Source organism: Brienomyrus brachyistius, chromosome 21 (genome assembly GCF_023856365.1).
Source record: "Brienomyrus brachyistius isolate T26 chromosome 21, BBRACH_0.4, whole genome shotgun sequence".
NCBI lineage: Eukaryota > Metazoa > Chordata > Actinopteri > Osteoglossiformes > Mormyridae > Brienomyrus > Brienomyrus brachyistius.
The window spans coordinates 8,318,276-8,344,786 of NC_064553.1; the positions used below are offsets into that span (position 1 = coordinate 8,318,276).

The 26,511-nt window shown below is 42.1% G+C and overlaps 1 protein-coding gene across 3 annotated transcripts; it reads right to left on the minus strand.

Moving 5' to 3' along the window:
- Positions 1-25,526, minus strand: LOC125716737 (putative tyrosine-protein phosphatase auxilin). 3 transcript variants are annotated; one of them, XM_048989371.1, is made up of 19 exons: positions 25,361-25,502; positions 17,382-17,475; positions 15,602-15,722; positions 13,643-13,692; positions 12,916-13,064; positions 10,729-10,851; positions 10,318-10,451; positions 9,850-10,044; positions 9,195-9,312; positions 8,937-9,016; positions 8,284-8,477; positions 6,590-6,976; positions 6,413-6,475; positions 6,115-6,210; positions 5,523-5,642; positions 4,757-5,008; positions 4,000-4,148; positions 3,338-3,514; positions 1-2,649 (listed from the first exon to the last, which is right to left on the minus strand). In XM_048989371.1, the coding sequence occupies exons 2-19, from the start codon at positions 17,392-17,394 to the stop codon at positions 2,548-2,550; spliced, it is 2,523 nt and encodes an 840-aa protein (XP_048845328.1). In that variant the 5' UTR covers positions 17,395-17,475; positions 25,361-25,502; the 3' UTR covers positions 1-2,547. The 3 variants fall into 3 exon arrangements, with proteins under 3 accessions (XP_048845328.1, XP_048845329.1, XP_048845327.1); XM_048989372.1 differs by lacking the exons at positions 1-2,649; positions 3,338-3,514; positions 4,000-4,148; ... (13 more) ...; positions 15,602-15,722; positions 17,382-17,475 and adding an exon at positions 17,953-22,373 and having other exon boundaries at positions 25,361-25,526; XM_048989370.1 differs by lacking the exons at positions 1-2,649; positions 3,338-3,514; positions 4,000-4,148; ... (14 more) ...; positions 17,382-17,475; positions 25,361-25,502 and adding exons at positions 17,953-22,373; positions 22,517-25,349.
- Positions 25,527-26,511: the final 985 nt, after the last annotated feature.

The window sequence follows — 26,511 nt, forward strand, 5'->3', positions numbered from 1 at the left end:
TAAACATAATTCTTCCTTTATTTCTGTTTCATTTCTAACGTTTCTCTTTTTACAGCAGACCAGAAAACATTCAAACCACACGCAAAAACGGGAAAAGATCTTACCTTCATATAAGTCTCACAACCACAAGTCCACTGCATAAGGGTTATTTTAAACATTGCAGACAAAAATATTTGGTTGGGAGGGGACTATACTGCAACATATAGTTTGTTCTATACCGTCACAGTTCCTCCACAAGAAAACATTTCATTTTTTAATCATACTATCTTCAATGTAACCCAAAACTGGATTACAGATAATTCTTTTCATAACAGTAGCGTGTGCATTAGATTCTTGGAATGTACAGAACGTTATTCAGTTGCAACTAAATATTTAATCGTTTTTGCAACATCAAAATAACATACATCGAGGTGTTTTCTGTCAAGTATGCATTCCCAACACACAAAACAAAGCACCGACATTACATATAGAAGAGGGATCTAGACTAAACATATAATGGATGTTACCCCAACGTTGTCATATAACGTTGCCATATCTGTAGGGTGCTGGCACAGTATACAAGGCTGTGCATCTTAAATATTTCACATTTCTGAGAACAAGAGTTAGCTGGAATTAAAAGCATCATACAGTTGTCAAATTCTGATAATTCTAATATCCCGAGGGTAGCTGTGATCAGTGTTTGTTTTCACTTGGCAAACAATGCTTCAAAAATAAGTGTGAAACAGACAGGATAAGTGTGGAAGGTAAACACAGCAGTATTCAGAATTTTTAAGGTTACACACACATACACACACGCACGCGCTTCTGGTTACTGGAGAACTGTGCATTTTTTGTTGTTCTAACACTTACACCTTCTCTCCCAACTGGTCGCACAGATGTAGGCTGTTTCATGGCTACAGACAGCAATGATAAACCAGGGATTTCCCAGCGTACATCTGGGAGCCATCTTTGCAATGCAGACCTGCCACATGACCTGCATGCAAATCATGTTCAGTTCACCTAAATACGCATCCTCACTGAACACATTAAAACACAAAAATACTACAAATTATACAACAGAAAGTAAAATTACAGCAATGATTACAATAAATATATCGTTAAAACAGTTTTAAGGAGAAGTTGCTTAAAAAATGTTTTAAAATAAAACGAGTGAAAGAGTTGGGGCCCAGTTTCCATTAGAAAAGACCAAACTTCACCAAGAGACACGTATCGGAATGGGGGTGTTTTGGAGGAATTACATCCAGTTACTGTGTTTCAGTCCAAATATCAGGACTGATATCTGATCAGATTAAATTATTAGTTTGGTAGAAAAACAGAGATTGCATAATTTAGTTTCTTGGGAACATGTTAAGGCGCTACCCAGGCTAATGAGTGAAGGAAATGATGTCTCACATAATGTCACTTACCTAACTGGACCAGGTCATTTGGTGAGTGAATTAAGGCTTTGCAGGAACAACTAACCGTCTGTCTTCTCCCATAGAAAAACAGGAGGATAACTTAGAATTGGAAAAAAACAAAACACATGAAAAAGAAACTGTACATGTATTCAGAAAAGAACAAAATAATTATGGTAAATATTAATTTTAAAACAAACCTTTTGTAAACAGTTATTTCCTGCATATTAAATATGCATGTCTACACACTAAACATACAAAAATACTGCTGTAAAATATTCACACCTTTCCTTTAAATCTCATCAACTGTGCTATCCGGACACTTCAAAACACCGACTCTGTGCCGTCGTGTGAATGAATGCAGTTAAATGAATTGCTCCGAGGAGGCGAACGGTAATTAGCAATTAGCTTCCATGACGAAGAGACACAGAAAGACATAAATACAAATGAACACAGGCCAAATGTGTCACCTAAACACGATGCTAACGTAATCTCCCCTTCTTCAAAGGAATTAACATCGCCGCCAGAAAGGATCTTAAACCGCCATTATTAAAATTTTCTTGGCTTCATGATGCTACCGTGAAGGTTTCAGAGAGACTGAATTCCCGACCGTACACTGCAATACTCAAAAACTAGGGAAAAAATACACACAGTATGTGAACTCCAGATGGTACCATCTCTCGTTGTCTTGAACCCAAGGTCAGCTTTTAGTTAAGTCTCCCATCACAGCATTAATGTCGTTTTAGCCAGTTACTTCAGACACCCGTGTTAAGAGTAATTTTTTTTTAACCAAAACTCCTGAAGGTTAATTACATGATACATCTTCAGACCAGAGAGCAGTTTTATATATCGAACCTATTTAAATCTGTTTGACATGTCATCACTGTGCCTCTCATTCCTGGGGGGTAAATAGAGACCAGGCTTCCTTGATCTAGGTGAAGACTATTCGCACTGCCAATTCGGTGTCATGATGGGTTGTAGACACCAGGTGAATGGGCGAGCCTCCTGTTTCCCGAGACTGCATGGTTAATCTGTACTCTAAGGTCTATGTGCGACAACAAAGCCCATGTGACAGAGAGGGGAAGAAGAAAAAAACACCAAAAATCAGGGACCACATCACAAGGGAGTTCGCCGGTAACCCAGAAGCTGAATTTCAATATAGCGCCTTTTGCCCTTGACTCTCAAACTCCGACCAGGCATCATTCAGTTCCATGAAGATCATCTTGGCATACTGCTCGTATGGCTGGCCCGTGGCCTTCAAACACAGGAGAACAATGAGAAAAAAAAAAGTTATTTCAACCTACAAATGCAGGAAAAAAAAGCAGAATTAATCAAACTTCTAAGTAAAAATGCAAATGCCAATTTGTGTAATTTGAAGAAATCCCAGTGCTTCACTTGTGCAAGTGAAACTATGAAGGAATAAAGTCATGCAGATTGAACCAATTGGAAAATGCACAGATAAAGCACCAATGTCTTTAAGAACATTAATAATTTAATACAAAATATGCTGAGAACTTCCTGCAGGTTTCTGCTTTTTCAGTTTGAGAAAATGATGGTCAAATCCATCGGTAAAGTGCTGCTTAAACACCACTGGTGTCTGCTTGTTTTGCCAATATCCATCCATCCATCCATCTTCCAAACCGCTTATCCTACTGGGTCGCGGGGGGTCCGGAGCCTATCCCGGAAGCAATGGGCACGAGGCAGGGAACAACCTAGGATGGGGGGCCAGCCCATCGTTTTGCCAATATATAATATCATATTTATGTATATTTTCAGATATCAGGTTTTAGCTCCTTACCACAGGAGACAAAAATATTAGTTGGGGCCAAAAATCATCCTTCTCACTCACACCTACAATGAGAGCGTAAGGCAAAACAAAGCCAGGGAAAACTCAAAACTCAAAAATCAAGGTCTGTTAGCAATATAATAAGCGTGAGCCTCACCTTGTCTGGATGGACCACCAGCACTGCCTTGCGGTAGACCTTCTTGACCTGATCGGGCGTAACCAGGTCGGCCATGCCTACGGGCTTCCAGCGGGTCTCGCCCTCCCACAGCACCGTGTGCATGGTGGACAGAAGGGCCCGGATATTCCTCTCCTTCCCCTCGATCCAGTCCAGAATCTGTTTAGACGCAGAGTGTTGTAATACCTTTGGAACATCCTCATAAGACCTTCCTAAGCTACTCTCCTAAGTTAGTCTGGGTTGCAAACTTTCCATGGGAAGTTAAGCTGGGGAAGTTTGGAAATACTGAAGCCTGTGGAACTCCGCGCGAGCTGTCAGACACAGCATGAGTAATACAAGATAGAATAAGACGTATAAGCAGTGTGTTTTGCAGATGTATATGCTTATTTTGGCATGTTTTAAGCTCACATCATTACTCACAAGCACCTGGCTGCACAATAATATCACTATTAGCACCGTCAAGATGTTTTTTTTTTAACCATATTTCAGTTCCCTGTTATAGACTAACCTGCAATTTTGCAGTTTATTCCCATGGAAAGTTTCCAACTTTGAAAATTACAAGAATTTTGAAACCTTATACAACACTGATGTGTAAAGCTTTTGCCTTACTCATCCCATTTATGGTGTACGGTAATCACTCAAACCTTGAGCTTCTCCGGGTCCATCTCCTTGGCCATCTCCTCCTTCCTCATCTCTGCGATCGTCTTTGGACCCTTCTTCTCCTTGTTTCCAGAAAAGCCCTGTCCGGAAAGCAGGTCCCCAAAGTCCGCCTCTGTCTGTTTTGGTTTCACCCCTGTACAAAATTGTTTGGGGGTGACACCTCAAACTGAAGATCAAAAGTAAAGAGAAATTCAAAAAAAGCCTAATACTGCCCACTAGTGCTGGAAGTTGGGTTACTTCAGGCCTCTGATTGGTGGTGGTAATACAGTATCAGTATACTATTCAGCCCACGTCTACAACACAGTTGTTATCTTGATGTCAGCTGATTATAGCTACCAATGATCAGTGTTGGGGAAGTTAGTCACAAAAGTCATCCATTACAGACAGAGGTGGAAAGTTCAAATCCAGTCTGAGGTTTTGTTTCAACCAACCAGTGGAGTATAAAGAGTCAGTCACAGAGGACTCAGCTGGTTGGTTGAAACAAAACCTCAGACTGGATTTGAACTTTCCACCTCTGTCCATAAGGGCCAATGATACAAAGTAACTTCAGTAAAACCTACTGGGTGTTCTGACGTACAGCACAGAGCACAAAATGTTTCCCCGCACTTAGACTGTTATAACTGCAGTGATATGCAGTGTATGTACACTTCACAGTGCTGCCGCCTCCCCAGTGATTAAAAAAAAAAAAAAAAAAACTTGATGGTTGGGGAATGCTATGATGTCATTGGTGAGTGGCTTTACCAAAGTTTGGGGTCTGCCTCCCATTACCACTAGGGGCGCCGGCTGCAGTGGAGAAGCTGACGTTATAGTTGGGCCGGTGCTGCGGGGAAGACTGGGGCTGCCACTGTGAGGCACCCCCTGGCTGCCGGGAGGGCTGCCAACCGCCGCCACCCGCTGCAGGCTGGGAAGGGGGCCGCTGCGGGGATGCCATGGGCGGGAAGGCACCCGCGGAAGTGGTGGGGGTGGTGGGCTTACTGGAAAACCCAGACCCCCCTGAGGGGAAAAAAACATGAAAATAGGCATTTGCTTAGCTATATAAGGTAAAATGTGGTAGGATGGTGCAGGAATCTTAAACCTCCACATTTCCAAATCATTTGTAATGCTTGTGAGACATTTGATTAACTGGCTCCTGGGAGTTTTACTTACAAAAAAAATATTCTGAAGGCAGAACGGAAAATGATTGGTTCGGAGAGAGAACCAATCAGATTGTAGAGGAGATGGGTCCAAGCAACTAGTGGAGGTGGGACCAAGACATCTGATTGGTTGATCCTGCCTCCTCTAATTGCTTGGACCCGCCTCTACAATCTGATTGGTTCTCACTCTGAAGTGAATCCCTTCTTGGTTGGCTCCTCTGCCATGTGCTCTATACTGGATTAGCAGTTGAAAGTTAAAGGGCAGATATACAAATAACTTTAAAATCCTATAGTGAAAAGAAGGATTCTCTCTAGCTAGGGTCAATATGAAGCTACCTGCAGACAAGGAAGCTGACCGGGGATCCCAAACTCACCTCCCAGCGCTCCCAGATCAGCAAAGGGGTCCAAAGTATTGGGTTTGGGCTGATGAGTGGGCGTGCTGTGGGCCGAGCCCGTGGGGCTGGTGCTGGCTGATTTGCTTCCCATCCCAAAGCCTCCAGCGCCAACACAAAAGAAAAAAAAAAGATCAGGATGGATGGAGAGAGACTTCATAGCCCTTTTGCTGACGCAAGACCCTTTAATCCCCACTCCTAGAAATAGTATGAGGGATACACTCAGAGGCTGGTTTAGAGGTTAAAGAACTGCAGCAGAATGCATCAGCTGAAAAAGATTCAGCTGTACAAATGAAGGGTTTAAGAAAATTAAAAACGAGTTTCATTAAATTTTGATAAATTCTATATTACTACCTGATAAAAGTATTAAAATGAGAATTGAGAAAAAAATAACAAATTGGCCCGCGACCCAGTAGGATGAGTGGTTTGGAAAATGGATGGATGGATAACAAATTGGTGCACAACTGCGGTCAGACTCCTCATGCGATTGTACCATTAGAGGGAGCTGCTGAGTTTGCAGAGTTTCCGCTACCACTTGCAGAACAGAATTAGCTGAGAATTGCTGGCACCGCACCTGCAGTAGCTGGCTGGTTCCACTCCCAGCCGCCCATCAGGTTCTGCTGCTGAACATTGACGGTCGGGGTGGTGGGGGGCGCTGGCGACGTTCGGCCTGCGAGGACAGACCGCAGAAAGCTACACGCACTTACAAACGCAGCACGCACTGCACTGCATAAAGAACAGCCAATGCGAACCACAGACGGCTATCTGCAAAACTGCCATGGCAGAGTGCTGGCTGATGCACATGCTCCACCCGTAATCATATCCTGCACAGTAGGCGATATAGGAAACATGGAAGCAAAGGACGACATTACCTGGGTCCAGGAATGACCCCTTCGATTCCTGCACAGTTGCGCCAGACCCAAATGGATCGAAACCTGTTGGGCAGAACCTAACAGTTATGGAGAGATGACATCGACTCCAAAACCACCATGTCGTCAAAGTGTGCCCGGTTATGGAAGCAGGGGCAAACACACTCTCGTGGAACCCACCTTGGTTGGGACACGGGGAGACACTAGGGGAGGCGGGGGGCACCGTCTTTTGGGGGGTGGACTTTGTGGATCCAGAGTCAGCCCCAAAGAGGTCACCCAGGAGGTCGGTGTTTGTCGGGGGCTGCTTTGGGGGCTGGGAGGAGGCGAAGGCCTGATTCCCGGGACCATCGTCGAGACCCAGAAGGTCTACTTCTTCTACTGGGGGAGGGGCCTCAGGGGGAGGGGCCTCTGGTTCCTTTCCCTTGCTTGCAGCCTGGGAGTCATCTGACTTCTCACCAGCGTTAGCCTTCTGGCCAGACAGGGTCAACATCTCGTCATCAGAGGGCTCACTCTCCACGCTGGCCGGCCCCGTGTGGCTGTCCGGACCCGCACAGGCCTTTCCCCTGCCTGGGACACATGAGTAGCAAAGAAAAACAAATGCTTCAACAGTACTGGAATAAGTAGAGCGTCGGGTTCGAGTTTCAACTATCTGCCCCATGCACGATTACACTCGGAATAACGCGCAGAGAAAAGCACGGCTGCCGAGCTGCAGACTGTGAATAGGGGGCGTACAGTAAGTATATAGGGTGCATGAGTGTGACGAGACAAGACAGTAACAATAAAACATTAAATTACAAATCCTAGTGCAAGTCGTAGAAGGTTCTGCATTTTTGAAATGTTCTGATCTGAATACAGGCTGTCACTTTCGCAATTGCATCCATCCAATAATCCATCCAATAAATCAATCGAATCCATCAATCAATCCATCCACTCACTAAACTGGCACAAGACGGGGTATTTGCACAGTGACAGAAAACCCACACAAACACAGATTTTGTGCAAAGTCCCCCCACATGGTGTAGGGGTGGGAGGTGATGGTGATGGTGCCCCCCCCCCCGAGCCACCAGACTACCCTTTCTTATTTGGCACGGCGTCCATCTAAAAGCTATCAGTTACACGTGTAATAGAAGCTAAACATCAGCCAATCGTATGGCTTTGCACCCAACAGACAGTCGCTGATGTCCCTTCATCTACCGAGCTCCACCAATCATGTGTCAATCAATGGCAAACAACCCAACAAAGATACCAATTTTTTTTTTTGGTCAACGCACCTATTCTTTGCGGCACATTTTTCTGTGCAGCACATTCCCACCTTCGTCCAGTATCAGTCTTTCAAGTTAACATTAACAATGTTTGGGAAGTCATCCGGTGCAAAGCTATCCATCAGAACATAATGAATGTTATTAAGATAAGTGGGATTACAGTGCTTGGTATGAAAACCCACCACTGCCCGGGAAACACACAGGTAGTCAATTTTTAATAGCACTTTACAAGTTATGGCAAACATTCTGTGGACATTCACTGAGAGTACCTCCCTGTGTTGTCGTTGGGTTTCAGGTTCTCAGATTTCACCCCCCCCAGTCCAAAAACATGCTAAGGTTAATTAGAGGTGCCAAATTATCCATATACATGAATGGTGTGTGTGCCATGCGATGGAATAACGCCCCACCCTGGATAATTCCTAGATCATTTTAATCAAGTCACCTGGTCCTATATCCGGATCCAGGGTGATAAGTATGAATTAATGTGACTGTGATGGTCAATCTGTCTGTATATAGATACGACAGCTTGTTTCAATTCATTTGCACAAGGGTGTAAGTTATTAGGTGCTAAAAAAGAAACAAATGGCAGTTTATTGTGGAAAAATCTCCCACCTGCGATGGCAAGGGCATCCTGGTGCTCCTGATAGCAGGAGAAGAGGATATTGGGACTCAGGTCCTTGCTGGGGAACTGCTCCCAAGGTGGGGTGAGGTCCACCTGTTTGTCCGTGCTCTCCACTTCGATGTCCAGCACCACGTGGAAGAGCTGGGGGTACTTCTCAGGCGAATCGCAGGCGTCTAGTTCCGGCCTACAGAGACACACAGACTCCGACTACCGTACACCTGCGACTTCACCGTCCAATGAACAAACTGAGCCGCCCAAAAGATGCTACAGAAGCCAATAGAGTTCTGTTGTACGTTTCCTTTACACCGATGAGGATTACAGCCAAAGACACCGGAAGCTTCTTAAGGCCATAACAGTAGAAGTTTTCTTAACATTCCAGCTGCCAAAGTTTTCATCAGACACCCACTTACTTAGAGACTTGTGTCCGTTGTCCGAGTCACTACAATAAAATAAGTAAAAATACTGCTGGCCCTTCGCAGAGGTCCTCTCATTCACTCAAGGCGTGTGTTGGACAAACAGGACACGGACCGATCAAGATAAAATGACTGTCAGTGGATTAACGCTTCCGAAGCACTGAGGGAACCGTTTAGGTGCCTCCGGCTGAAGACACACATGTGAAACGACTTTTGGAAAAATGACTTACTTTGTAAACTTCAAGACTGTCGTGCCTGGGGAGATGAACCCAGTGTGGAACTGTATCTGAAATATCTGAGTGTTGGTCACCTAAGCAACAATAATAGAATTGTGTCAATACCACTGATGTCGAGATTTTTTTCTTTTGGAGAATATCATCATACTGTTTATTATTGTCAATAGACATTGTATTGATATAATCTGCAATATTGAACATAAATAATAACAGTGACAGACTGTGCTGACAGATGTTGAAACTCAGGCCTACCGTGCCCTGGAGTCTGTCTCCGATGGTAGACCTCATATGAAACACAGAGACCACCACATCCCCATGGACATTCACACCCAGGGGGAAGACCACTTTCCCCTCCTGGACCCGGTTCTCTCTGGTGGAAGAGATGGCAAAAGATAAAAGGCCGTCACATCAGCAGCAAGGCTGCGACTTAGTAGCAGAGTTGCCAACTCTCACGCATCTGGCATGACGCTGTCACGCAAGAAGTCTTACGGCAAATTTATATTATTCCATTATAAACCTAAAACTAGCTATATCAGAATCGTTGGGCTAATTTGTAAACCCTAAAGACTATTTACTAAGGCAATAAAACTAACATACACGTAAATGTCTCGAATTGAACATCTCACACCAGCCAACAGACCGAAGATAGAAAGCCTGTAGCCCACTAGCACACCAACGGGTTAGCGTCCCTGCAAGCCACCAGCATGTAAATGGGGGATGACGTCATCGTTTTTACCAATAGCCGGTCACATGCTGCTACGAGCCAGAACACCGCAACTACGAGAAGGCAGCCAAGAACAACAATGGCACGCAGGATATGACTACCTAAAATGGCTTCTGTCATTTTAGATTCCCCGTAACAGACTGCAGGGGTTTGTAGTTTGCCTGGGAACGGGGCGCCGCACACCTCATCCGCTCATAGTCTTGCGCGGTCGAGCAGATCTTGGAGTCGCCGACGAGGACGTCGCAGAAGGGTCGGCAGCCTGTGCGCTGCTTGTTGAAGCACGGCACGGGGGCCATGGTGACGGCTTTGATGACCAAGGGCTTGCAGTGGGGCAGCTTCGGTTTCTCTGACACCATGCTGCACACGTAGCCAACGTACCTGGAGAGCCAGAAGGCCAAGATTTGAGGTACAGCTTTACGCGCCTTAGAACTCGTAGGACCTATACTACCATTATTACCATTATGAAGATCATCCTGCTCCTTCTTCATTGTTTCAATAACCTATCAAAACATCATGCTACTTGCCACAAATCACCAGAATTTTTTTTTTTTTTGAGAAATTTACAGAAAGCTATAAGACCCTAATTTCTTTTTAGTGGATCTAGCTATCCGTAGTTCTGTATAGCTGACAGGTTAACATATCTGCACCTACCGTTTGTGTGAGGGCCAGAGGTCAGCTCCGGGTTTCTTGGCACCAAACAGCTGCATTGCAGGTATGGGGTTGTTGAAGAGATGACAGAAGCAGAACATGGCACAGACCAGAACACCAGAGGGCGCTCTTCCTTCCTGAGAAATAGGCAACAGTCACTCGGTAAGGGCTACGATGCAATAACACAAAACCGGTCTCAGGATTTAAAAAAAAAAAAAAAAACAGGAAATAGTTATGAAGTGTTTATATATTTGTGCATTTAACTCCAACCTAGAAAAAAAAAGTAGATCTTACACAGCTTCCAACCATAGACCGGAAAGTTAAACGTGACAAAGGATGGTGCACTCCCTGACACGGACAAAAGAACTCCGCGTGACATCTTTGACAACACCGATGACAACTTGGGTGGGTTACCGTGCAGGTGATGACACAGACGTTTTTGGGGTTCTGCCGCAGCCAGTGGTGCATGTTCTTGCAGACGGCAAAGAGGTTGTGGAGACTCGGGGCGTGTCTGGCCGGCCAGTTGCACTCAGACACCTGAGGAATGGGAGGGAGATAGGAGTAGCGTACTGATAAAACACCTCGGGGTGATACACAATCCACACCGGCAGTCATGCACGAAAGCGGCCATTTCTAAACAGCACGAGAAATCCACGCGGGCGTGACCGTTTCCCAAATGTGTTTCATAAAACTGCTCAGGATTATGAAGAACGGTGAATAGCAAATTAATTTCAGTAGAAAGACAGTGGTCCGGGCTATTTAAAATTAGATGGAAGTTCACAAAAACATCCCTGAAGAGGAAATAGCCAGTCTGCTCGTTCTATTATTCTGAAAAGTTGGTAAGACAGGAGACCTCGTACTGTGGGATCTTTCAGAAGCCAATAATCTTTTTTTGGAGTTTCCTCCAAGAGATGTTCTTTTGTTGGATATGTAAAAATCCAGGGTAGTGAACAAAAACGGGACCAACTTCAAGCTATTAGTCGACCTGTTGACTAATATCAATTCTATTATAGGAAAGCATCATCTTGGCTGCCATTAATATGACTTCATCCGTCAAAAATAGACTGTGTTTCATAAAAAGGGATGAGCTTCCCCAAGAGAACAAGTTTCGTATCTGACTGCTGAAAGCAGCTCATTAGTCCACTGACGATGAAAGACGACCTACCTGTTCCACTACTCAGGGTGAGACAACAATGGAAGATAATGCATCAGAAACGGAAGAATGTCATAACGCCAAGCCGCCACACACCTGCAGAACAGCCCTTTCACAGAGAATCCAAGGGAACTTTTTCAAGGACAAAAACCCTTATGATATTACTGGAGGAACCATTAACAAATGCTATCCTATGGAGTCCTTATATGGACTAAAGGATCAAACTGTACTTCTTTACAAAGGAAAACCAGGCTATTTAACAAACAAAACAAACGAAATTCGGAAATATTCAGTCATATTTGACGGGGATACTTTGCCTTTAAGGCACTTTTTTATATTTAAACAGACGCTTTTATCTAAAGCGACATAGAGTTGAGAAAACAGGGTTAGACGGTCCCTGGAGCGACTGGGAATAAGGGTCCAACGGTGAAATTGCTCTACCGGTCTTAGGATTTGACCTAGCAACTTTCCGGTCCTAACATATTGAGTCACACACCTTTGAGTGGGATAAATGGCATTAACTTATGACAGATGCTGGTGGTGAGGATTTATGATATTGGCCTGAGGCAGAAAAAGGTTGAAATAAACTTCCTACACCGAAACCCTCAAGGTGTTTTTGTGAAACAGTTGTGGATCCAACATCAGAACATTCAACTACAGCAAAAGGAAGAAAATACTACCAATGGGGTTAAACAAAAAAACACCCGAAGCTTCAGAAGAATGAATTCAGAGAAATAAATCCACTTATGTGAGACTCAAAGGGGCATCATGTCTGACATAATTTAGAAGCTCACCCACCCCACATTCAATTATACACTGAACCCCGATTACTAAGATATTAAGAATGGCTGAAACTGTGAAACATATTATAAAAAATTTATTTGTTTTGAGATAACCAGGGTCAAATATCAAATTACCAAATTTCTATATTTTCCAAGAGACCATTTTCCTCAGTCTGAAAGCCGTATATGTTAGTTGTAATAAAATCTATAATTCCCTTGTTGGAGTTACTCAGGGATAGAGACGTGCTGAGGACTTTCAATGACTGAAATAAATAAATGTTAGAGACTCCACTTTGCATTCAGAAAGCTACAGACATGCACTGACAAGAATGTTCTTTTGAAAATCACATCAGTTCATAAAACCTGTCGCAAAATTATTAACGGGATTCAACAGAAGCAAGGTTGGTCGATGTTTTAGGAAATGGCAAAAATCACATTCAGAACATCCTTAAGAAACCGCAAAGAGACACCTCTGCAAAGCGCGCGCACGCACGCACGCACGCACGCACACACACACACACACACACACACACGCACACACGCACACACGCACACACGCACACACGCACACACACGCACACACACGCACACACACACGCACACACACACACACACACACACACACCTAGATCTCGAACAGCGATTCAGACTGCGGGCCGTTCTCACCCGGTTTGAAAACCTGGCTCCTCGGTAACTTCTCGGAGACAGGTTGAAGACCGTGTAGTGGTCTGCATGCCTAGAGTCGAGGAATGAACGTACATCCTCGATATGGTTCCTGTAGCCAACCTCCATGGCCTCTGCAGGATATGACATCACTGCCAGGGAAACGACAATAAAGAGAGGCTTCAAAGAGCAGATACTCATACTAAGATTAAAAGAATTACAGGCAGTCGCCAGGTTATGAATGAGTCTTAAAGTCCCTCTAAGTCAAATTTGTAGATATGTATTGTTATTTTTCCAACCCAACACTAATGACAACAAAGATAATTATAGTAGTCATAGTAAAAGTAACCACATACGGTATTGTACTGAACCTCAAGCCGACAAACAGCTGAAGTCGCACGATATTTTCACATGCTTCCCAATGCAGTGTGCACGTTCGTTATTATGAATCACTGTATTTATCTAGAATTTTTTATATAATAGGCTTTATGGAAGTCCATTTGCCTAAATAGGATGAGCGGTTACAGAAATCGGACGGACAGACGGATGGATGGATGGATGTCCGTTGGTAGTCGAGCGTCCTTACCCCAGGGACTGGTGTACATGATCACAGATCAGTATGCCAGTGCTTCAGAACGGTTACACAAAGAGCATCTCTGTGCTGATGTTTACAGTTGGGATTTGAGTGATGAACAGCCACTCTGTTGCAGAAAAGTCAGGCCACACTCACCTATAATACGTGAGGTGATGTAGGAAATGTCCAGTTCTCCTTTTGCATAACTGAAATAGAAATGCAACATGTTGTTAGTAAATTTTTATTGGGATGGACTGCTGTGGAATTACAGTACATGAGAGCTGAAAGCAAGCAGTTTCACCAGGGACTAGATTTTAAGCAAGTCTGTGTCACTCCCGCTGACACGCAGGTCCGGACAAGTCCTCAGGTATTTTCCGGTGTTTTTCTGTCGTGCGGAATATGAACCTGTACAGGGAAGTATTTGGTCTAGTTGTATCCGGAAGAATTCAAGCCTGATTACATGTGGAAGTATTCAACAATACCACAAATGAAATCAGAACGTAACAAACTCACAAAATAAATAAATTAATTTAAAAAATCATTCAAAAATGCGGAAAAACTCATCGATTACTAGGACTGTATCTGATCGTATCTGGTTTTCTTTCAGGTGATAAAAGGTTGGAAATTTCATTGAGGTGAATCTACTAGTAGGTGAAGACCAGTGTGTAGAACCTTTGTGCTCTCTGAACTGGACCAGGTCCTCATCACATACTCCTTTCTCCTGCACTTCCTGTTCTGGAAGTAAGCCGAAAGGATGTGTGTAGGACGGCGGCACTCAGGTGAGGTGGGTCTAACCCTCGCGCTGGTCTTTGCCCAAACATATTCACCAAGAATTCTATTCAGAGATTCCAGTAAATCACATGCTGTTAATATTTATTTCTTGCATGACTCAGATTCCCAATATAAACTTTCAGCCTGAAAGAACGACGCTGTTCAGCATCATGCAGCATTGCCAAATGAAAGGAAAGCCTTTCACAAAATTGCCTCTAACATACACACCCCTGACAAATGTTTCAGATGGGGGGAGCCCCTACATAAAAATTTGCTGAGGGGGCAAGGGGAGTGCCACGATAACTTCATGCTGGCCCAAAAACTTCTCAGGCACGGGGAAAATGGCTGGTATGCCAGGCGGCCAGTCAAGGCCTGCGTTTACTGAACAGAAGTGCACTTGAAATAGGTGGCGACAGAGTTTGATTTTACAATATTCTTTGCACAAGTGATGTACTATGGGATTGTCGTCTGATATTCTGTGGTGCTACAGGCAGCTTTTAAAAAAGTTAATTACTGACAGCAACGTTGGTGGTACATCCCGTGACCAAGGGTCACGCTTGTATATATCTATGTATATACAGTATAGCCCTTTTTTGTATTGTGGAGTGCTAATAGGGGAATTTAAAGAAATGTTCCAGTTCGGTGAACATGCCACGAGTTTCCTTGGCTGCGACTTTCGTTGCTAATGTGTGGGATTGTTGGCGTTTCTGCCCCAGGGAGGCCATGACTCAGGCAGAAGGAGGAGCTCAGCTCACAGCTGTGAGAATGCTCTGCTCCGACCTGATCTCCCTCCCTTCTAATCACCAGAATGTGCTTCCCCTTAGAAAAGCTGCATATACCGTGTACCAGTTCTTAAGAAAATTGTCTACGAATATTTTGTATGACAGTTAGACTTCCACAACTGCCACATCAAACTTTTTGATGCTTAAGTGCGGGATTAGCAGGACAATACAAATTATTGGAATCAATCCACCATGTTATGTTCTATTCAGTTCCCACAATAAACAAATAAATACTACAATAAAAATTATTCTTGACCACAAAGAAATCCTATTTTAAGGAAAATATTCATGGAAATTCAAACATTAACCTAAATTTTAAGTTTGGAAAAAAAAAAGACTTGGAGACTTTCAGATCATGCATGTAGGCAGCATGTGATCACTGGGTTAGGAGCCATTGTAACTTCAGCTACGCCCTGTGTATGTAGCGCCCTCTAAAGACTGGGAGGACCAGACCCTTTTCAAGCCCATAATCCATGTTAAGATGCCCCTGGATCATTCCAGGGGCCTTGGAGAAGAAGAAACAAAAAGAAACAAAATGGAGAAGACATCGATGAGGACTTACGTTGCAACTTGGTGCATAACTTTTGTGGAAGTGTCCTTCAGAGTGTCCTTGAGGTTGTCCTTAAAGCTGCTGAACAGCTTGCCGGCCCCGCCCTTAACCATGTCCAGCAGCCCACCTGCGTCTATGAGATTGACCACCAACAAGAATCCCATAGAAAACCCATCCTTCAAACAAGTTCATCATGTGATCAGCAGTTACTTCAACGGTAATGCAGCAGCAGACATTTAATCCACACCACTGAATAATCCCATCAAGCTACAGCTTCCTTTAGTCTAGTCAACAATCTAACATTGCTTGAGATTATGCTTTAAAATGCCCACATTAATACATGCAAGAAAACACACAGGGATTTTAAAGCAAGAAGAAGAGCCTGATGGGAAATGTAGTCCTGGTCCTGATATTTTATTGCAAATGTAGGGAACTACAGCTTATCATTGTGCCACACTATTCATTAAACACCAGCACATTTAATTCCATCAGGAGCTGCAAATGAAACAGGGGGAGTAAAAATGATGCAACTCATCTTCGGTACTTCCCCTGAAAATTTTAACTTTTAAATGTCACAATCTTTTTCCGATAAGTATTTTTCCCAGGTATTTTCCCAGTATTATGCCCAGGACTGCAGGCTTCCACAGAGTACACATGTAACCACGCATACCCCACAGTTTTGACATTCAGACAGTCAACCTGCATCCCAGGAAGAATATGACAACTGGAAAACATCCTAGGAGCAATAAGTGCAATTTAACATGCGGCACCAACGATGGATTCCAATAAAGCAGCTTATGGTAAAATGCTTTTAAACCATTACAACTGAGTCATGATTTATAATAAACGCGTAATGGTTTCTGTAACCAAACAGTGCAACCAAATGAGTGACCACCATTCCTATGGCATGATAATTGTCTGTGGGAATTACGTAATATTATATTACTCAGTGCAATTAAAAACATGACTTGCCTTGACAGATAATACGAAACCCATCATTGCTACAGTAATGTCTCAATGGAATACTTGTCTATACAAGAACAATTATATTTGTGTCTCACACAAGCAAGGCGAGAAATACCATTCTAGTTCTATGACTTCTTAAGGGTTCGGTGGGTTAACATTTTATTTCAAGCCCTTTAAGTTATGAATCTATATTCCTAACCTGCTGTTTGACATGTAGCACATTAACAGGGATTCTGGGAACAGCTCATGGCTCAGATATTTTGAATCTTGGCCATAAAGTGATGTGCTCTATCTTTCTTGAATAACATGATATGCAATTTAATCTATTTCTACGATTGCCGAGACGGCCTGTCAGTCGTTCTAATCATAATGCTTAAAACATACAAAATCTATTTTTTGCCTTCCTGCCCTGCTTATGCTAAGAATCAAAGTTTTTGTTCTGGTAAAAATGTCATTTTCGGGCAGTGCGAGTTATTGAAAGGTTGCCCATCAGCTCAGTGGGTAGTTGCCCATCAGCTCAGTGGGTAGTTGCCCATCAGCTCAGTGGGTAGTTGCCCATCAGCTCAGTGGGTAGTTGCCCATCAGCTCAGTGGGTAGTTGCCCATCAGCTCATTGGGTAGTTGCCCATCAGCTCAGTGGGTAGCATTCCTACCGCTATTCTGCACCCCCACGGCTGGGGCTCGAAACCCTGCCCCTCCAGTCCTCCACACGGCCCAAAATTGCGTAATCAGGTGAATTGGTTTCTGTCGATGTCCATGATATAGGAGGGAGTAATATACGTAGGTCTACAGCATAAAATGGTCGCTTCCGGAATCAAAGGGCTTACCTGAGCTGTCCATGGTGCTATGGCAATTGGGTCGAACTCCAAAGCTGACCACTGATGAACTCGCACCGTTGAAGTCACAGATATACTCGACCCGCTGCGAAGAATGACAAGTTGCCCAAATGCACTACTGATGTTAATCACAATCTTTAGAAATTACTAAATAAATATCTCAATAATATTTCATCGTAGTTGACTGCCTCCTCGAATGAACATTACTATCACAATAGATCTTTTGTAGTTAATATAGTTAATTTGTGCTCCGGACAAATACTGGTATTACAAGTACAAGAGATGATTGCACAATACTGGGTATGAGATAAGCTAGTGTATGTGGAACCTCAAAACGATCTGTCAATGTATAGTTCATATTTTTTGTATTTGTTTTTGAGAACTTGCACATTAATATAATGTTAAACACTTATAAACCAAAGGTTGTCTTTTAAACTCTATCCATATTAACAGCATAAATATAGTAACTGCAATAAATATGACAAGTACATTTCCAAATACATTGGAAATGGTATATTTAGAATATCTTCTATCACTATATTTTGCATGATATATTGTTACTGTTAGACGGCAGATCTTCCTAGTTTAATGTTTTTTCTTTTCTCGGAAACTGCACCTGTTGTAACATCTGTAAAGATGCCGGTTTGTGCAATATGTCATAATTTTCCCTATATTGATCGCTGCTTTAATACAAATATACAAATTGTGTCCACATCATATAAATCAACGAGAAACACAAATGCTATTAAAAACTGTAGCATATATGAATATGACAAACAGAACCACATAAACATTTTAATATATTACCTAAGAAATATGTGTGTTTTAACTTGAGGCTGATTTTCACTTTAATGCCCTAGAGACACAAACTTTTCAATCCCAACTGTTCCTCTCAACATCAAACACTACAAACAAATCCATCCTGCACCTTCAGTTAAACAGCAGCAATCAGTTAATGATTTAAAACAGTTTAATGGGAAAATGGAGGTTTATAGACTGCAAAGTCCATCTCAGTGCAATGTGGAACAAATGAAACATTGAAAATCACAAGGAATGATCTTACGGTAAGTTTTGACTGGTGGAAGGATCAACCAAGCAATTCAAAAACCGCAGGTAACTTTAGAACAGTGTTAGGCACCGCTGCAGTCACAATGGCTTTTTAGTGGTTCAGAAGATTAGCAATTTCAAGGTGATACAAAATTAAGCTGAAGGTAAAAAAACAACCAAGAAAACATTTACACTGCTATATTTTTCTTAGAATTCAATTATTGTTTATCACTTGCTATTTTCAATTAAACATCTGACACCATGGGTACTCCAATTGCCTCTCACGTTCCAGAGAAATGCGACTAGGATAACAGGCATCGCTAAATTGCCCATAGGAATATGTATGTATGGCAAATTGCCCATAGGAGTATGTATGTATGGCCTGGTGTCCCATCCAGGGTGCACCCCCCCACCTTCTGACCTATGCTACCTGAGAGGCCCCAGGACCCCCTGTGAGCCTGACCAGAATAAAGGGTTAGAAAATGAATGGGCTATATCCCACGTTATTGTTGCCATTATTATTAACAGTACTACTAGCATAAATATTATTATTAGCCTGAAATGACTGACCAGAGTAATTTACTTGGCAGACTAATACTCCACAATGTCAAGGAGCATCAACATCGGTAACAAGCCTTGTGTAATACTGCCTTTGAATTTATCAGTTAAATATTACCGTAGTGCGATTAATCACCACATGGAATACCCTGCACCTTTATAGAAAAATACTAATAACATCATCCCAGTGCATTTGAGATCAGTCACGAGAGCAGAATACAATCAACTGTATTGTGTATTTATGATCATTTCTTTTTTAAATCAGTAGAGGGGATACATTTACTGTATAAAATACTACATTTATAAAACAAGCTATTAACCAGTGCAGGAATATAGGGTCAGTCCGTACCAAACCAACCAAGGGCTCCATGGGCATCATTCCTGATTTTGATGAAAACTTGGTATTTTTGATCCTTATAGACAACACTGAAAATTACACAAGTTTTATTGAAAAATTCTCATGCAGTCCAAAGTTGTGGCCCTTTCAAATTTGGCTGCCACGCCCCTTTTTTGCACTCGCGAATCGCGCATATAATTTGTAAGGGTTTTCAGGAGACCATATCTTCGCTTCTAAGCATGCAAGAGAGCTGAACATTGCTTTCCTGGCGTACTTTGCCCTGTTCTTTCAGAATCTGGCAAAATTAAGCTCAGGGGAAGCACTTCAAAGTTATGGACTTGCAAAAAATCAGTTTTTGGTTCAACCTCAGACACTTTTTGGATTTTGACCCCAAGCTGTGGGGTCACCACCACACCTACATCCAATATTATTCTATATCTTTGTTATTTGAGGAAGATACTGTAAGCAGATGCAAATTCATTCTAAATAACCATTTATTCTTTGATATGTTTCAATCTCAACTCAACTCCTTCAATATAAACTCCCCGGGTCAAATATGACATTTTCAAGTCTTTCCGTTCAGCTGCCAAGACGTCATTTTTGAGAATACCCCTCTTGAAATGTGAATCTAATGAGAAGGAGCACTGTCAGACAGAGATATGTAAATCCGATCTTAAAATTTGAAAAACCTACTAGTAGCATCATTGAATTAATGAGAAGCCATGTTCACAGTTCTTAGATATTCTTTGGTCAATCCATCCGGACTAACACAGTTCCTGTGACAGGTCAATGCTTCAGGAAGTTTCGTTCAATTCTGTCCTCATCATCCAAAGAAAATTTGTAAAAACGAGTACTCTGGCCCTGTGAATCAAGTGCACCAATAAAACAGAGAACATGCTGCACTGGAATCCAACATTTGTCTCTACGATTTTCACTTGGCCAGCTGAAAAGTCCACTTGATTCTGAATGTTTCATGAAGTCCACTTTAACGTCATGTTCTTCCTGAGAATACTCCAAGATGCATCCAACATACCACTTTCTATCATAAAGACATGCAACATACTTCCCAGGCAGCAATTGATCCTCCTTTACCTCATCATTAACCCCAGGGGTGCAGACTTGAGAGTGGTCAACATCAGCAGATATTCGCTTCATCATCAACTCCTCATTGTCGGACAAGAGGAAGCAATGGTGGGATCGAGTTCCTGTTAGAGTTTTAGCCAGAGCAAACCTTTCAGTCAGTTTGAACTTTTCTGCATTTTCTGAGATATTTTGGCTGGTAACAAAAAAGAACTGAATCCCAGTGATATGCTGAGATGCCCACTTAAACATTCCACCTGGGGTAAGAATCTGACCTGATGTGGTTGCCTGGAGGCTTGCTTTTGCGGTGAGTCTCTTCACAGTGCCACCAATGCCATCACATGGACTCTTGCCATGGCTGGTTGCAAAGAAATGCCACTCGGCCAAAATACCAAAGTCCTCTTTGTGGTTGCACAGGTTTGAAAAATTTTTGCAGTTCTTGTATTGGCCTGCTGCCCCATCGCTGAAATACATTATCCTTGATATGGGAGGAAGTTCATTTCTTATGTTATCCAACACCTTTGAGATGAAGGCATGAACAGCAAAGGTGTCATGCCTGAGGCAGTCAGAGATTACACACAGGCTCAATGACTTCAACTCCCCTCCATCTTTGTAATAAACTACAAATGGGTGGAGGGTAGCTTGTGCAGTGTTCCAGTGGAAGCCCTGCACTGCATCCTGCACGATAAAACTATAATTCTCAGCAAAGTCAAGAAGAATGACAGCTTCACCTGCACACAAATTTTCTTTTGTTTCACGAAGATATTTTGCCTGAGCTTTGGCAATGAAATGGTGCTCTCTTAGATTATCAAAAGCATCACATATTTTATCAATGAATTCTTGGACAGACATTGTCATGGTAACTATTTCAGTGCGATCTGTTTGCCCCCATTGTTGAAACGATATCTCATCATCCAAATCATATTCTGAATCCTTGAACAAATTTGTGAGATACAGGTCTAAAGCGTCACTCCCAGGGCAATCATCACAGAGATGCAACATGCAGTCTCTGTTCTCAGTGCAACACACCATTTTCTCAAGAATGTCCTTGTATGTATCTGATCCTGGAAGGGCAGCAGTCATTAGTTTCACATTTTGGTGGATCTGGCATACACAAGCTGAGTGCATGCCAGAGGCGTTTACCGTCCTGCACCAAAGTGGACGTAACTCACAAAACTTGGAGATGCCTACATCATCATCTGGATGCCTCTTAGTGTACTCAAGATACAGTTCCTTCAAATTAACCAGGATGAGGCGCTTTTGCTTATAAACCGTGCCGTCATCAGTTTTCACAGAAACACAGTCCTTCATACCTGGACACATTCTTGAGAATTCTTCGTCCTGATAATGAGCAATAATTCTCTGAACAATATCCTCCGAAAGAGCCCAACCCTTCTTAGGTGCCACTTCAGCCAATATGCCCTCCTTTTTCTTATGTTCTCTGGCACGCTTTACCAGATAGATAGTGACACCAAATTCCTTGGCAGTCTGCTGTTGAGACCAACTCTCAGGTGCTAGGGTGAGAAGCTTAATTTTCTCGCGGTGGTTTGGGGCACTCCTTACTCTCTCCTTTAAAAGTGTCAGTAATCTGTCCAAGTCCTTACACCCTTGGCATTCTTTTTCCTCGTCAAGGGATTCAAGAAAATCTACAGGAAAATTCAGGGCACGTGCACATTTTTCCTTCACAGCAGAATGCACCTGGTTTAGTTTTCGTTTGGCATAAGAAATTCTGTCTCGATTACCAACGGATTTGAGTGGACTACAATCCAAAATCCTAACAGTATCATCAAGTGATTCAGATGACAGATCCTGGCACTGGAAGTCTTCACTCGAATCGGACTGCTCCGTGAAATCCTTCTCTTCTTCAGATGCTCTCTTCATACATGTCGAACATAACTTTTGGCCAGTTTTCAGGTTCCGCAGCTTTTGTGCAGTGGCTTCGTCGACGACTACCAGAGATTCTGAAAAAAAGGTCCATTAAGTAGGTCTGCAGAATGAAAGAATACTTAAAAACCTGAGCAGGGTTCGCCAAAAGCAAAGCATGAGTTTCATTCATAGCATGTTTGGGAAAAAAAGAGTAAAGCTTGAAAAAAAAAAAACTTACTTGTGATATGTTTCTTGTGAACTGTAAAAGGGTCAGCACAGTACTTCTGCAGGCTCTTGTAACGTGACAGGTACATTTTCTCATGATGAAAGCAAACGTTGTCACCATCTTGAAACTGATAGTCACATCTCCACTGCATCAACTTCCTATCAATTTCACTAAAATCAGTCACATTCAATAGTCCTGACTTTCGACAGTAATGAAATTTGTGGCATTCTTGTTTCAAGAAGTCTCCAATGGAGCAGGTATCCAGGGAGGATTTACAAGCCATGGCAACCGAATCCATGTTGGTTATTGGGAAGTCAACTCACTAATGAAATGACTGCCTTGTGTCTTAGGAAAGAAACAGAATGTACAGCAATTAGGCCTTTTCTTGGAATTGACATCATTCTTAGTAATACTTATCCAGGATGTGAAACATTCCTAAACAAGCCAATGTACCAATTAGACTACATACATGATGTGACAGTTTCCACTGGAGTTAGGTTGATAATACTTACCTAGGCTTGGCCAGTGTGACCTGTTTTTACTATGATAGACTATGTTATGATAATATTTTAAACTATTTTGAAAGTTTGGCAGTTTGAAAACCTTAGAGTGTTTGTTCTGGGATTGAATCCCTAACAAGCCACACCTGTCAACACCATGGTAGGCAGTCGTAATGAAAACCATATCTAGGCCCCATGTTTGGCACCTAACTCAGTTGTAGTTGCCTACCTAATACCTTGATTTAGTGTAAAAATGATTTTGACAGCATCAGCCAGCATTAGTTCATAGATGTATGGAATGTAAAGGGCCATATTGCTTGGAAGTTATTTGCAGGGGGGGGGGGGGGTGATGCGTGCCAAATGCTCATTTTTTGACTGGAATACTATATGCTGAAGGAGCTGAGTTGAGATAGTTATATTTTCAGCATTTATAGTTCAGATATGCTTCTTTCAACTGTATAAGTTTCATTCCCATCACTAACTATCTACACAGTTGACCACGCCCCCGAAGTAGGGGGTCCTGTGGGGGATTTCTCACCTGTGACCATTTTCAGATGGCAATATATCAAAGAATAAATGGTTATTTAGAATAAATTTGCATCTGCTTACAGTATCTTCCTCAAATAACAAAAATATAGAAGAATATTGGATGTAGGTGTGGTGGTGACCCCACAACTTGGGGTCAAAATCCGAAAAAAGTGTCCGAGGTTGAACCAAAAACTGATTTTTCCAGGTCCATAACTTTGAAGTGCTTCCCCTGAGGGGAAGTGGCACCCAAATTTGAAAAGGCCATAACTTTGGACGCCATCAGAATTTTTCAATAAAACTTGGGGAATTTTAAGTGTTCTCTATTAAGGATCAAAATACCAAGTTTTCATCAAAATCAGGAATGATGCCCATGGAACTTGTCTGGACATTGGTTGATTTGGCGCGGACTGACCCTATACTCGTCTAGTTCATAGTTGAACTACTCAAGAAATTCAAATTCAAGCATTTCCTTTCTGGGATCAATAAAGTTAGTCTAATCTAATGAAATTTATCTTGGTTGAATTACTCATTATCCAAGTCGACACACAGAGTTTCCCGCAGTTCTCCGTGCTCTTGTGTTGCACAGCTTAATTAACACCGGCTCCTGTTCCGTTTACTCTATGTGTAATGTCAGAAAACAGACATGTTGATTTAAAAGTACTTCATGTCAGAGTAAGTCCATCAATATATACTCTAGTCCTGTCGGTTTTAATCGAGGTCAAATTAAAGTCTATTTGGATGTCTTGTGGGCTATGCACAAACACATCAGTTTACTTAAATATGAATGGCGCGGTCATGTCCTCAGCCCGACAGGTGCTGGACTGTCGGGACCCAAAAGCGATGTTAAGTTTTCGGATCCTTATGTCGCGTTTTGTGCGCCCTGAGGACAGATGTGGACTGCTAAAACTAAAGACTATAATCCAGTTCAACTAAACCGAAACGCGTTAAGGCTGTTTCTTAGAAAGACGCAATGAATGGTCACAGCTTGGGTGCGTGCGCGCATAAATGATTCAAGGTTTACCGGAGTATCCCGACCGGCGAGCTTATGCCAGAAACGCAAGAATCCAACTTCTTTCCTGTTTAAAGCATAAAGTGTAAATATTGCACGATATACTTAAACATCGCCTGTGCCTTTGATAAACATGAAGAGAATGGTAAAAATTTAAAAGGGTACCGTCGCCATTTCACATATGATCCCATATATGAACCGCTAAAATGTAATTTTAGCTTCAGATTTTCAAGATCTTCATAAAAAGGTGCAGATCGTATGGTTAATGTTTACATTGATCTCGAAAAATATATATATTTTCTTTGCCGAAATGTTACGCGAACAGCTCATCTGTCTTTCACCTTGTATGTTCCGGAGTAAAATGGAGCATCGCTGCAAAGACTATATGATACGTACAGGATACGTAAGCGCCAGAGCATCAGATAAAAACCACGACGTGTTTCATACAGAACAGGCAAATAAAATAAAACGATGTATCCAGTGATCCAGTTAATAACATTACTTTTATATATAAAAAAATTGCTACAGCGGAATTATTTCCACGGATCGTTTTGTTTTCATTGATCCTACCGTTGAATAAAAATAAACATTTTTGTCAATGTTGTAGCCTAGAGTTTGCATCAATTTCACAACCTATCAAAGACATTCCCTATATTCGCTTGAACCTATATTCGCTTATACCCCAGTACATTTAAATTAGACATGACAAATAATTGCGAGACGCATTTGGTGATAAATCGCCCAATGCGGAACCATAAACCGGCACTGTCATACTGCAGCTTTATAATAGAGATATAAGTGATTTTTAAATTGCCATACCTATTTGAAAGCTTTCTTTCATTGTCGTCCTGTGCGCCGCGTCTCCAGCCGCAGAATTGCAGGAACGGCAGCTGATGTCAAGGCTGCTGACCTTTGCTTTGTCATTCACGGCAAGTCAAAGGTCAGCGAGCGTGTCCGCTTCTTACGCAATCTTCTATATTATAGTATAACGGATGAGTCCTCATAATAATAATAATAATATGTATAATATATAATAGCGCGGTAATTAAAAAACGGATTTGATTTTAACTCACTATATATGGTGAAAAACACGGACTGGATTTTAGATTCCGTGTATTCATAAGGAATGTTACCGGAGCGGATGGGCTAGGCGTTTGGGGTGTACATCCACGATTACTGGTGCAAATCCACGATTACTGGTGCAATGATTGGCCTACCCAGCAGCAGTATACAAAGACACGGAGACCGCAAACAAAAATACATTGGATTTTAAATTTAACGTAGATAAACGAATAAACAAGGCGGTGCGGTTCCATCTATCATTCTACACAAAACATATTTTCGAGATTAAGGAATAACTAAAAAATTATATTAGAAAAACAAGAGGAACTCATTTTTTCCAAGCCAAACCCCGAAAGAGACAAAGATTACACGTCATGGCTGAATTACATGTTTTCAGTCTTCCAGGATTAGCGTTATCTTTGTCTCTTCATTTGTGAGCGAGTATATGTACGTGTACAATATGACACTTTGTGGCTTCATTATGTCGTAATAACTTTTTATGATTTTGGCAGAGGTGTGGGCCTTTCTTAAGATAAAAAAAATAGAAATAATAAATTCAAAATGGTTATATGAGTCCACCTGAAAGTTCCTGTCTTTCTGCATCTTGACAGAGATGTTTGTGTTATTTTTTTTTTACTAAATTTGCGGTGTTATAGTTATAGAGCAGAAATTATTTACGTTGCTAGCTGATATCAGGCGGAAATATGAGTTTTGATGGGGAGAAGCGAGCTCTCAATGCAAAAAGAAATTAAGGCTAAAAAATTGAACAGTGATTTTTAAACAGTGGCTTACTCATCAAATCCATACTTCTATTAAACTGAAGGTTACATGGAAACACACACTTCCACCCAATGTGACAAGGCAAGATGTTAGTCCTTATTTGTTTTAACAGGTATATGTCACTTTCC

What these genes read in the sequence shown, in the direction of transcription:
- LOC125716737 (XM_048989370.1), bottom strand. Translation starts at nt 22,802, where the DNA reads ATGGATTCGGTTGCCATGGCTTGTAAATCCTCCCTGGATACCTGCTCC. An exon ending in TCACAAGAAACATATCACAA is followed by an intron (nt 22,374 to 22,516) that starts GTAAGTTTTTTT and finishes CCTTTTTTTCAG; the next exon opens with AATCTCTGGTAGTCGTCGAC.